At 44.1% G+C, this 14,039-nt stretch overlaps 1 protein-coding gene across 4 annotated transcripts in view; it reads left to right on the plus strand.

The window, feature by feature from the left end:
• The window catches only part of LOC143977373 (phosphatidylinositol-binding clathrin assembly protein-like), a 114,484-nt gene that overhangs the window by 21,953 nt on the left and 78,492 nt on the right, over positions 1-14,039 (plus strand). For all 4 annotated transcript variants that reach the window (XM_077478791.1, XM_077478774.1, XM_077478800.1 and 1 more), the window contains exon 2: positions 9,636-9,778. In XM_077478791.1, the coding sequence (XP_077334917.1) occupies positions 9,636-9,778 (143 nt within the window). The remainder of the gene's footprint in view (positions 1-9,635; positions 9,779-14,039) is intronic.

Here is a 14,039-nt window from a genome sequence, read left to right on the forward strand (position 1 = left end):
AAAGCTGTTTAGACCTACCAGGGTTAAACACCACTTTCTTGGATCGCAGCAATGCTTAATAAAGGAAGCTACATTGCCATATGCCAACATAGAATGAAAAAAGCCTCCAATAGCGTGATACCGTAAAACCATTTATTAAAATAAACCCACAAAATCCTCAACCATTGCACTCACATCACGTCAATATAAACAGCATTTAGGGAACACTCCTATAAATGAGCAGCAGCGATATACTGTGGTTACGGCGGACCCAGAATGTAGTTAATGCGTCTTACCATCCACCTGCTCACTCGTCCGTATTGGAGCCCTGTTACAGTCAGGAACAGCAGAATGTCACACGTCACTCCTAATACCTAGTTGCCGTACAGCCATGTCCCTAACATGTTTTGTTATTCCAACTTCTTCATGGGATTGAATCCCATGAAGAAGTTGGAATAACAACAAAGGCGATTCCTTTGTCATTTAGAGAAGATAATAAAGTGACTTGGGAGCTTTGTCACTATGTGTCTCTTGTGAGTGGGTGAGACTTTAGCTCTTGAGGTAGGGAGTCGTAGCACCATGTGTGCTTTTTAGGGGTATAGTAGTTTGACTCTGTTCTATCTGTACCCAAAATGTGGACACATAGTGGCGCCGCCAATCGGTGACCCAAGGGGAATTGCTTGGTGTCGTACCTACGAATATCTGGTAATGCTAGGCCACAAAATTGTTTCGGGAGAGATAGTTTGAGTGCGGTGGATGCAAGGGTTTTTTTTTTGTTTTTGTTTTTTATGCACCCAGACAAAGCGGGTGAACTAAGCTTGGACCCAACAGGTAGAGCTTGGAGAAGATATAGGTATTTTGGTAAGATAGAAATTTTTAAAAGGTTACACCTACCAAACCATGAGTGCAGGCCTTTATGCCCTTTGTCCAGTAGTGCACGGGTCTTAGTAGCGGTGGGTAGTTGTGTTCATATATACAAGAAAGGTCGGACGGGATGCATGTATGTAAATATTTCAGTGGAAATTCGATTTTAGAGTTGAAAGTGTATGTGGGGGCAGTGCTACTCCCGTTGCCTCTGATTTTGAAAAATGTATTTTCAGGTTGGAAAGTGTTCCATAGAGATCAAAGTCTCTAAGGAGGTTCGGTAGCGATATTTTTGTGTTCGCCAACGAGAAGAGCAAGCCGTTGGTGTAAGCAGAGATTTTATGTTGGGTGCCAGCAACCGATAAGCTCCGTATAGCTGGGTTTATTCTGATTGTTAATAAAAATGGTTCTAAGGAAAGGGCAAATAAAGAGAGGGAGGATGGAGAGCAACCCTGTCTCGTTCCATTCTCTATAGGAAATTGGATCAGAGGGGACTTTGCCTTCGCTTGGGCTATCGGGTTTGAATAGCATGGCGATGCATGGAGAACATGAAGGTCCAATTCACCCAGTCGAATGCCTTCTTGGCATCGGTGTTCAAGAAAACACATGGGGTATTTCTGGATTTTGCAACATTGAAGAGATTCAGTGCTTTGGTCGTATTGCCTCTTGCCTCTCTGGAGGGGATAAAGCCAACCTGGTCGAGGTGAATTAAGTTCCCAGAGGTGTTTGGGTATCTCTAGGAAAACTTGTTTTAGAACCAACCGTGTTGAAAAGTGTAACCATATGTGGGCCTAGTATCGGGAGGAGTTTCTTGTAATACGGTGTACTATAGCCATCAGGGCCCCTGGGTTTCCCCAGGTTTATTGCTTCTATGGCTAGTTCCTCCAAAGTTATTGGGGAGTCTAATTCTTCCCGAATTTCAGGTGTCTGGAATGGAAGGAATCTGAGAAGACGCACTATAGTCCTCCCATAACAGCTTTAGGTGGCGGCTTGTTTGGTAGGTTGTAGCGATGAGTAAAAATCTTTAAATTCCAAAGTGATTTGTGTGGGAAGTACCACATTTTGGCCTCTAGAGGTCATGATTTGGGGGATATATACGTGGATCGCTAAGGTTCCCTGACCATTTTTGCGAACCATTTCCTGCATTTATCTCCCGATTCATAGTTTGTTTTATGGCAAAACTGTAAAGCCGCCTTAGCCTTGTCGTGCAGGAGTTTGATCATCTGTCTGCGTAATAGCGCAAGTTCTCTCTGAAATAGTGGAAGGGGCATGTTTAGCTAGATTCAGCAGCAGTCAATTAAGTAGCCGATAATGTTCATGGCATTCTGGGTGATTGTTAGTTTAGAAAATTTAAGTTAAATTCCCTGGTCACGTCTAACACCTCTGGAACTTGTAAAAGGCTCTCGTTTAGGTGCCAAAAGCGGTGTCTGGGGGAGGATGTTCCAGACAATATATAGGGCTGCAACAAACTATTATTTTCATAATCGATTAGTTGGCTGATTTGTTTCGATTAATTTGTTAATAACCTTTAAAAAAAAAAAAAAAAAAAGTGCGTCAAATTGACGTTCATTTTCAACCATAGTGATGGGACAATTTGGAAATAATAGGAAACTTCTTAGTCAAAGGAATTTTCAGGCAGTGTTTGTGGTTTTCGTTCAAAAATTACATTCATTTTAAAAACGGGATATTAAAAACAAGTGAAAATTTCAAAAAAATTCTTTCTTTCAGCGAATGTACAAAGATTTTTCGTCTGAATATTGATCTGTGTGACCAGCATAAGGCTCGGTACACACCTATGCAGTTTGCTTTTGATCTGTTTCTGCAGTGCTTTTTGCTCTGAGTTTTGATTTTTGCACACGTGATTTTACTGCAATTTGCATTTTTGCTATTTTTTTTTGGGCAGATTAAAAAACACAAATTGCTGCAAAAACGCATTACATGCTTTTCTGCAGCTTCTCCATTGAAGTATATAGGAAACCATGTAAATGAACTGTAGTGCATTTCTGCAAAAAGCACCAACACATAGATGTGAACCAGGTCTAAGACGTTTAGTAACATAATGGGGTTAAAAAAAACCCCGCAAATTAGCCCTTTATAGTACAGTTTAACTCGGCACATTCATTGCTATTAAATGGTCCATACTCCAGTCATGGGAATTATGGGAGCAAGCAGTGCACAGGTGTAGTAGGAGCTGGATAAAGGCTTTGCAGTGCCATGCACGGGGGGGGGGGGGGGGGGTAATACTTTTGCAAGGCACTGTATTTAGCTATGCACTTTACATTGTTTCCAAATAGGGAAGGTTTACTGTAAAGGAAGTCTCTAGACTGCTGTTGCTGACCTTGCACAGAAAATGCTAGATTCCTGGCAGCTACACTTGCACATTGCAGTCAATACTTTGAGTTTGTGAATCTGGAATAAGTACATTAGAAAAGTCAGATTAAAGTATTGGAGGCTGGAGACCCTTGAGAAACATTTCCGCTAAACAAAATTTGTACCAATATCGCCTCATGCACATAAAGCTTAACTCCTTCACCCCTAAGGGTAAAAGAAATAATGCCTAAGCACAATTTTGCAACTTTTATATGTGTTAGTAAAACTGTACATATCATCACAACTACTTTGGGCATCCAAGTGAATTAATACCTTATTATTTTCAGGAAAACTTGGGCTTTCATTTTGGTGGCAAATGGTAATGGATATCTCCTGAGAATGGGAGAATGGGGCGCAGGGAAGTATTCCAACAAACGCACCTCCAAGATCACCACTGCCTTGCTAAAGAAGCTGAGGGTAAAGGTAATGGACTGGCCAAGCATGTCCCCAGACCTAAACCCTATTGAGCATCTGTGGGGCATCCTAACATGGAAGGTGGAGGAGCGCAAGGTCTCTAACATCCACCAGCTCTGTGATATCATGGAGGAGTGGAAGAGGACTCCAGTGGCAACCTGTGAAGCTCTGGTGAACTCCATGCCCAGGAGGGTTGGGGCAGTGCTGGGCAAAAAATAAATAAAATGGTGACCACACAAAATATTGAAACTTTTGGGCCCAATTGGGACAATTTCACTTAGGGGTGTACTCACTTTTGTTTCCAGCAGGTTAGACACTAAATGGCTGTGTGTCGAGTTATTTTAAGGGGGACAGCAAATTTACATTGTTATACAAGCTGTACACTCACTACTTTACATTGTAGCAAAGTGTCATTTCTTCAGTGTTGTCACATGAAAAGATATAATAAAATATTTACAAAAAATGTGAGGGGTGTACTCACTTTTGTAATATACTTTGTTAATATTCTGACCAATAGAATGCATTTACACTCAAACACCATACGCACCAAAACTGTGTGCAATACGCGGCTCTTAGTACGTTTTTGTTAAGCAGCATTTTCCTTCCAGGAGTTCTGGTATTTAGAGGGTCTTTGTCAGACGCCTGGCGTACATGAGGCCTTTTTGTTGAAGCCCAGCCCTTGTTGGATGCCTATTTCCTCCTGTATGCCGGGTTTGCTGTATATCTTTCATTCACCATACACTGTGACAACCGCAGCTTATATCTACCATTATAATGTGGAGTCAGAGAAAAGTTTTGGCTGTGGTGTCTTATCTGTTGCAGCTGTTCTCAGCATATTCACTAGTTATTGCGAAACATTTAGCATATGATGAAAACCTCTTTCCAAGTACATTTTGGAAATCTGTTCCTGTTTGAAACAGGGAAATTATTTGGAAACAAACTGCCTGTGGTCAGATATAATTATTTCTGCTTGTATTCTTGGCTTGTCATTTCTTTCTTTTAGGAACATTTTATTCTTGAACAGTAGTTAATTTATTTTAAAGTGCTTTATTTTTATTTTTCACTATGGAGCATTGATTTTGTTTTTTTATTCCTTCCCTCTGTTTAAAGTAAGGCCGGCAAAGACAGTTTAAATCTCAGTCGGTTCCGCAGGAACTTGGGTACAACCAGCCTGCTGGATTCACTTGCGATTATCGCTACCAGCTGCTATAGCCTCTAACAATAGTCCCTGTCTTCTTCCGGTGGGAGAAATGACCACACTGTAAGGCCGGCCTAAAGTCTATTTTATTAATTCAAATAATAAACAGGTTTAAGCTCCACACACACTATCAGTTTTTCTGCTGAGTTTTTCCTTCACATTTACCAAAACCATATAATATGAGGTCAAACCTTAGGATTTTCAATTTGTATGCAGTCAGGCAGGCCCTTGTACTACATGGTTTTGGTAAACCTGAAGGGAAAACTCAGCAGAAAAACTGATGGTGTGTATGGGGCTTTATACTTACTGCTCTGTGCAGTGGTATTGCACCGAGCCGCCCCTTGCTTCCTCTTCTGGGGTCCCCTACTAGAGATCTTGGCTCTTCCTCTTCTGTGTTTGCCCTCCTCGCAACGCTGTGATCATCAGCTGGACTGTGTTTGTCCATAGATACACATAAACACAGTGCAGGATTTGACTGACAGCAGAAGGAGCCAATGGTTCTCGCTGCTCTCAGCCAAGCCTGTGAGAGCAGGGAGAGGAAAGAGACCATCAGACAGGCACAGTGCTGGATCTACGCTGGAGTCGGGTAAGTATAAGGGAAAGGGAGAACACACAGCGGAAGGTTTTATACCTTAAAGCAGTGTTGAATTCAAAAGCAAACATATTGCAGCTTACACGTTTTTAGGTGTGATGGTTGCATTTGTTTTTTTTTTCTTTTTTTCTTTTTTAGGCTTTCTTTTATTTTCATCTGGTTATCCAGCTAGTAAGCTTGTTTTTCAAAACCACAAGCTGTCCTGCAGTGTCCAGTTTCAGGAATAAGACAACCCATTTAGCACTGACAGGGGTGCTTACAATGATCAGCCTTCATTTATTTAGGACCCTTTCACACTGGGGCAGTGGCTTTTTTTTTTTTTTTTTGCAGTGCTTTACTGCCAGTTTTGCAGCGCTGTTCGGCCGCTAGTGGGGGGTAAATGCGCCCTGCTATCGGCTGAGAGAGGGTTAAAACCACCGCAAAGCGGCGCTATGCTGGTGTTATAGCAGCACTGCCCCAATGACTTCAGGACTTCTTTTAGTGTCCTGCCAGTGCGCACAGCTCCGGTGTCAAACCCCTCGGGGCTTTCACACTGGAGACGCAGCGGCTCTTTCAGGGCGTTTTGCAGGTGCTATTTTTAGCGCTGTAGCGCCTGCAAAGCTCCCCAGTGTGAAAGGGGTCTTTTGGATAACCTTTATCACTAAAGGAAAAAATCAGTTGTAACTGCTCTTAAAGTATTAAGTTGAGTTTGGTTTACATTTGTTAGTGTATCTAAATGTGCTAGGGCATCTAGCACTTCCCTCTCCCCAAATTGACAATGCGGCTGTTCAGAGGTGTCCCCTCTGCTCATTCATCCAGAGTGCACTTTAATGCAGGTGTGTTACTGGCCAGGTAAACTGGTGAAAACAGGAAAGAAAAAAAAAAAATGGAAACGAATGCAGCCATGACAGTCTAATGACTAGTAAGCTGCAGTATATTACATTTTTGGTTTTGGGTTTAACGTTTTTTGTAAACTATCACTTGGTAAAACAACCAATTCAGTTTTTAAAACGGAAATGAAAGGCAAAACATTTTTGGATAAACAAAAAATGTATAAATGCCTTTTTTTCCCTTTTTTATATAAAAAAAATAAAAAAATAAAAAATGGATCACATTCCCTCTGTTCTCAGCTGCATAAGAACTGAGGGGAGGAGAACCAGCAGCACACTGAGCTTCCCGGTGAATGGCTATGCAGTAGAGGTGTGTCAGGACTGATCACTGGAGGAGAGCAGTCTCCATTTCCAGCATAGCTAGAGAACTGCCCGTGCTGTGCTCTCCTGCTTAGTGTGGTCAGCTTTTAATAGGAAAGTAAAGCTACTGGCTGCAACACCAGAGATTTCACCCAAAGGAAGCAATACTATGAGAACAGGATACTTTTTTCATACAAGTACATGGTACAGCAGGCACACATCAGGAATATGAAAAGTGTTTTCCTAATTTCTGTTTGGGGGAGATTCTCAAGGATTGGACTACAACTGGTGTCCGTGCTTTTAAGAGCCACCGCAGGACATGGGATACAACTGTCACATTCCTTGTGTCAATCCACTCCTGAACCAGAGACCATGTCAGAAGCATCTTACCAGGGCTGAGGAGAAAAAGGACTGGACTGTTGCTCTGTGGTCCAAAGTCCTATTAGGATGAAAGTAACTTTTGCATTTCATTTGGAATTCAAGGTCTCAGAATATGGAGGAAGAGTGGAGAGGCACAGAATCCAAGTTGCATGAGGTCCACTATGGAGTTTCCACAGTTGGTGATGATTTAGGGAGTCATGTCCTCTACTGGTGTTGGTCCACTGTGTTTTATCAAGTCCAAAGTCAGCGTAGCCCTCCATCAGAAAATTCTAGAGAACTTCATGCTTCCCTCTGCTGATCAGCTTTATGGAAATGCTGATTTCGTTTTCCAGCAGGACTTGGCACCTGCCCACACTGCCAAAAGTACCAATACCTGGTTTCATGATCATGGTGCTTGACTGGCCAGCAAACTCACCTGACCTAAACCCCATAGAGAATCTGTGGGGTCTTGTCAAGAGGAAGATGACACTAGACCCAACAATGCAGGTGAGCTGAAGGCCACGATCAAAGCAACCTGGGCTTCTATAACACCTTATCGGTGCCACAGGCTGATCGCCTCCATGAGACACTGCATTGATGCAGTAATTCATAAGAGAACCCCCGATCAAGCATTGAGTGTGTACTATACTGTACATGGACATACTTTTTCAGTAAGCCCACGTTTCTGAATTAAAAATCCCCCCCCCCCTTTTTTTTGTATTGGTCTTATCTAATTGTTCATATTTTCTGGAGATACTGAAATTTGGGATTTTTAGCTGCAAGTCATAATGATCAAAATTAAAAGAGAGAAATGCTTGAAATATATCACTGGATCTATATAATGAGTTTCACTTTTTGAATTGAATTATTGAAATTAACTTTTTGAGCTAATTGTTTGAGACACAGCTGTATAATTAACATCTTTCAGACCCTTCTGTGTCCCTTGTAGACCGTCAGGTGATGAGTAAAAATGTGGAAGCAAAATATTGAATGAAATGGGGGGGTTTGGAGCGCTACTTTGGGTGGGAGTTGTAATATAGTTAGGGAAAGTGTTTTTTTTTTTTTTTTGTACCAAAGGAATGTAAAGAAGTGTATAGAATCTATCTTTAAACGGTTTTCTCTTTCGTTCATTGACGGACACAGCTCCATTAAATCTTGAACATTTCCAGGACCGCCGACAAAGCATCCAAGGGCACTGCTCTATTTGCAGGCGAGCCGGTTGCAATTGCAGGGAGATCTGGGGAAGAAAGGCCAGCTTTTTACGTCATGCTGACCCACCCTGTCTGCCACCCTTGGGGACGTAGGACAAGGTGCTCAATCCCACTCTCCTAGCTGCTAACAAACTGAAGGGCCCCACCACAGGACTCGCCACCCTGACCGAGTGCTGTGCTGTGCTGTCGCTGATCGCTGTGTCCTGTGTCAGCCACAAGTGTCCAGGAGTAAAAACCGCGCTGTTCTGAGGCACAGGAACTAGCACTGGGGAGAAAAACTGCGCTGAGGCTACAAGAAAATGGCCACCGGCCTTTCTTGTATAGTGAAAAACACTAGGAAAATGGCCACCGGCCATGCTGCTGAGACCAACAGAAAATGGCTGACCACCATGCTGTACACAGAGACTAACAGAAAATGGCGGCGTCCAGCGATAATGGCGACAGCACATGCAGAGCCCACAGACAACAGCAGAGAGACCGATCACAGCACAAGGACAATAGACAGCCAGCGCAGCCCCCAGCTAAGGGTCGGAGGACCCCCGACCCAGGTACATACACCGCACCACAACCCAGCCATGCAGCTTCCCCCGTGGGGGGTTGGGGGAAGACAGGGAGAGAGGAAAGGGACCCCCCAATCGACTCCCAGCGAATTCCCATTGCTCTGTCCTGGCGAGACAGGGAGAGCTGTACTTACCGTCTGGACGAGCTGGAGGCATCCCATCACAGACCCACACCCGAGCAGTATGGGGTGGCTGTTGGCCATGGCACACTGTGACAAAGACATCCGTAGTCCGGTCATATGTGTGCCCCGGAGCATGTAGCTCACCGGCCACCCCTGGAGCCTGAGGGGCATGTCGTGGCCGACCCAGCGTGTAGCTAGGGCCTGATCAAGCTTGATGGCCAGGCTGGGGAGACTACAAGGATCTATATTATCCAGCCTGTCACCCAGCTGGCTGTTGATAGAAGATCCCAGGATCAATATCTTGCACAAAAGGCAAAAATCCAGAAAAAAATCCCCAGGACCGATGGTCCCGGCAGGGAGCCTAGGTTCTTCTCCTTCACTAGGCAGAAAAAAACTGAGCTGCAGGAAGCAAGCTGAGGGGTTATAGCCAGAGGGACCACCCCTGGGCGGAACTGTACAGTTCTGTTGTTTTCATGTGTATTACATGTTCTGCCTAGTCCTCTCCTGAAGGTGGCGTAATAAACCTACGGTCAAGATTTAATGGAGCTGTGTCCGTCAATGAACTTCAGAGAAAAAGATTTTACGGTGAGTACAAAATCCTTTTTTTTTGTGGGGGACTTATAGCAGGGCATTATACTAAATAAAACGAGTTCACGTTAATATTTTGATGCTCCTTTTTTATTTTCTTGATTGAAACTGGTGTTATTGCTATAGAGGACCCCATAGCTATTTACTTTTTTGCATTATATTTACATTTTTTTTAAATTTATTTATTATTTATTTTTATTTTTTTCAGATCTTATCCAGTGCACAAATGAAATGAATGTTAATATACCACAGCTTGCTGATACACTCTTTGAACGGACTGCCAATGGTAGCTGGGTTGTAGTATTCAAAGCCCTTATCACAACGCATCACCTTATGATGTATGGTAATGAGGTAAGACCAAGTAATGTTTTGTACAACTGACTAAAGTGGCTCCTATTCATTTTAGCCAGAACTAAATAATTTGACAAACATATATTGTCTTTTATCTCCCGGATTATTCTAGATAAAAAAAAAAAAATTCAGCTATAATTTAATTGGAGGAAGCCAAGTTCTTTACATTCATTTCCACAAGTCACCCATGTGTTCATGCAGCATTTCATGTCGTGGTTAGCATTTTTATCAGTTTTCTTCCTGATTTTTTTTTTTTTTTTTTTTTTTTTTCTTCCATTTTTCGGTCCTTCTCTTTTACAACTCCTACCAACTGGTGATCTCTCGCTCTCTCGCCACCTTTTCTCTTGCCCCCCCCCTATATCTCCCTCTCTCGCCCCCCCCCCCCCCTATTTTTCCCTCTCTCCCGCCCCCCCCCATATCTCCCTCTCTCCCGCCCCCCCCCCCATATCTCCCTCTCTCCCGCCCCCCCCCATATCTCCCTCTCTCCCGCCCCCCCCCCCCCCCATATCTCTCTCTCGCCCCTCTCTCTCGCCCCTCCCTCTCGGTGTCTGAGCTATAACCTTGCCTAAACAGCTTGTACGGAATAGGCATTTTGGAAGCATTTTGGAAAATAGACCAACCTGTGATATGAAAGTTATTCTTTGCAGTTTTTTGTCAGTATACTAAAGTACACGTGGAGCGCTTAATGGATGCCAGCAATGAGAGATTGTTGTAGATAATATAAACAATCAAGTTCATTTATTGGCTGCACATCAAAATTTTAAGTCTAACATTGAAACTTAAAATCAAACAGTAGTTAAAAACAAAAACACTGTCAATTGAAGTACTCCGAAATAAGTGTCAGCGATCTGCCGTGACTCCAGTAAGCAAAGGGTTAATGTGTGTCTCAACGGCAGACTCTGTGGCTGTAATGTACATAATGGAATGGGGGCGTTACAGCTTGCTGAAGGTTAACAGAGGATGGAATGAGATATAATGTAAACCACGTCAGAAGATTACACTGGTCCCACTAGCTGGCCAACCATGCTGGGACCTGGCTTCCTGAACAGCGCTTTGGCTTGTACACCTGATTCTGAGGACCGGAAAGACCCGATCTGAGCCGTACAGAGCTAAGGAATGTGGAAGTGAGATCGTGGATACCTAGGAGCAACTCGGGGGTAGTTGGGTCAGCTGGAGACGGATATTCATGAGCTCTACCACCTCTTCCCAGAAGCGAGCCACCCTTGGACAGCGCCAGAACATATGAAGATGGGTACCTACATCTCCCCCACAGCGGGTACATTCTAAGGATCTCTGGGGATATATCCTGTGTAGTACATCCTGTGAAAGAATTTTATTTGGATTAACTTGTCCTGAGATGAGATCACTAATTTAATGCTGTCCTCAAGGCAGTCCTCCCAATCCTCTCTGTCCAGATCAGGTATGACAGCCCTCTACTGGTCCCACAGATGCTCCATCTTAGGAGAGTCAATGCTAAGCAGGTCAAAGTAAAGAGCAGACATGGGTTTAGCCAATGAATCTTGGGCCAGCAGTTCCTCAATAGGGTCCATAGTGAGGCATGGTGAAACGGGAACTGGGCTCGTAATGCATGTCATAGCTGGAAGTAACGATAAAGCATCCAGCCGGGCAGTTTAAACTTTCTTTTGCAGAAATCAAAGCCAAAAAGTGTGCCTGCCCTGAAAATGTCACGTAGAGTCCTGACCCCATGTCTAGCCCAAAGCTGAGGATCGGGGATGGAACAGAGATTTGGAAAGTTTGGTTTGCCCCACAATGGGTTAAAGGGGGACCATCTATCAAGGTTAAGAAATCTGCTCCTAGCTACCGCCCAGACCCTAAGAGTGGACTTGGTGGGACATGGCAAACTGGGATATGCCGGGGGCCCCTGGTAAACTAAATTCACCAGCTCCTGAAGAGATCCCAAAATGGCAGCCTCAAGGCACATCACTGCATTAGCGCGGGAGAGCGTATACCCAGGAGGTTAGTAAAAGCCCCCCAAAATCAAGGGAGAATCTGCGATTAAGACATGCATCACAATATAGTGACCCGCTGGGTCTGTCCTGACATCCACAAGTTGAAAGAGAAGTGATCTGTGTACCAGGACACTAACCCTGCCCGGAGTAGCTGGAGTACGTGGTCACCCGAGAGCACCTGTGGTTACTGTGGTGAGCACCCCGAGTGACAACTGGCAAGATGGAACGCAGGACTTGGACAAACGCGGTAGGATTTCTACCTGCAGACCCCTGATGATGTGGATGTTATGTTGCTGGCATCTGTTTTCAGCATCCTTGGCTCTATATTCCAGCGTCTTTATCTTAGAGTGCAGAGAGCCCCATCATGCTCAGTTACTGTGTCCTCTACATGGCCCCCAAGGTCCTGGCAGATAAGCCCCACGTCTATCTGTACTGCTTCAATTCTGTTGGAGAGCGCCGTCTGGCAGGTAGCAATGGCTGTGACAGGAGGCAATCGCCGTCATCACCTCCATAATCCCCAGTGTAAATGTGGCAGGCTCTGCCAAGGAATCTGTCTGGTACACCATATTTGGCACGTGTCAGCCAATCGGGGCTAGGCCGAGGCTCCGCGCAGAGTGACGTGGGTATTCCTCGGGGGGAAAACCTTTCTTACCCCCTTTTCCACGGCCCAAGGATCTAAAAGGCATCCACAGTCGTTACAGCATCACAGGAAACACAGCACCCCAGGTAAACATAATTGCAGTAGGTCACTCCACACTCCAGGAGAGCTCCGGGAAAGGCATCCAGGCACTCCGCCATCTTGGACATGCCCTCCCCCACTTAGTTGAGTTTTTAATGGCAATTTTCCCCTGGGAGATTCTCAGAAAAGGAGTTACTGGTAAGTCTAATTCAGCTTTTCAATAAACCAGTGTGCATGAGTACTATGCCAAAACAAACCTTGCTCCACTCGGAGAGAATTAAAGTGGTTGTAAACCCTTACAAACCACTTTGACCTACAGGTAAGCCTAGATTAAGGCTTACCTGTAGGTCCAAGAAATATCTCCTAAACCTATATGGTTTAGGAGATATTTGCCCGAAAACAGGCACCGATGTCTACGGCGCAGGCGCACTGAGCGCGGCATTTTAAACGACGGAGCTGCCGCACGCGTCGGCTCCCGTGCGCATGCGCGGGAGTTACGTCATCGCGGCTTCGCCGAATGACAGCGGCGGAGCTGCGAGACCCCACCAAGAAGATGGACGCGGCGGACTACAGGGGACAGCGGTGACATGGCTGGCTCCTGTGTCAGATAAGTGACACATAATGGGCTACTATGCGATGCATAGTAGCCCATTATGCTTTGCCTTTGCAGGGAATGAAAGAGGAAGTAAACTCATCAGGGTTTACTTCCTCTTTAAGATTTGTGTATATATAACATAAATGGCTTAGTATGGCTTGATATACAGTACAGTTGCGTTAGGAAATTACATCTGATTATTAATTTATAAAATTTAAAGGAATGGCAGGCAGATTACAAATCTAAAGATGTTAGGAGGCGTGGCACCTAGAATCTGTGACCCTATTGCTGATGAATACCAAACTTTTTCTGGAAGTATTTCACCACCTCCTCATTGTGTATACAGATATAGGTCCACTAAACGGAGGCCTACCAATAACTTGCAAGCCAATCCCATTTATGGCATGTTTAAAATCCTATGTAGCAATTGAAGCACATTAAAGGACAGCCTTTCCTAATGTTTCAGCTGCTTTATTAACCTTTTCATTTCCAAAATACGGCCCTTTCTAACCAATGAAACAGAGCTCTCGTCACCTTCTCCTTTTCTCACCTCCAGGATTTTTCCAGAGCCTCCCCAGTCCTATGGAACTCCTTACCCCAACTTGTCCGATTTTATTTCCTACTCTACTCCTTATCTCCTAGCTTAAAGATGATTCCTGAAAACCCTGCTCTTCAGAGAAGCCTCTCCTACCCACACCTAACAACTGCATTTTCATTTTCTCCAACAGTTATTATCATTTTTTTTTTTTTTGTTTCACCTGACCCTCCTTTCTAGATTGTAAGCTCTAATGAGCAGGGCTCTCTGATCCCTCTATGTATTGAATTGTATTGTAACTGGTACTGTCTGCCTTCATGTTGTAAAGCACTGCAAAACTGTTGGGGCTATATAAATCCTGTCTAATTAAAAAAAAAAAAAAATTCTGGGGGGTGTATGTTATTTGTAGGTTTTCCTAATACATTTTTTTTTATTTTTATTCGGTCAGCAGGCTGAACCATGAAAACCTAGCAGGTTCCTTT

This window comes from Lithobates pipiens, unplaced genomic scaffold, assembly GCF_037356315.1.
Source record: "Lithobates pipiens isolate NorthernLeopardFrog02 unplaced genomic scaffold, aLitPip1_a1.2 Scaffold_1, whole genome shotgun sequence".
NCBI classification, from domain to species: Eukaryota; Metazoa; Chordata; class Amphibia; order Anura; family Ranidae; genus Lithobates; species Lithobates pipiens.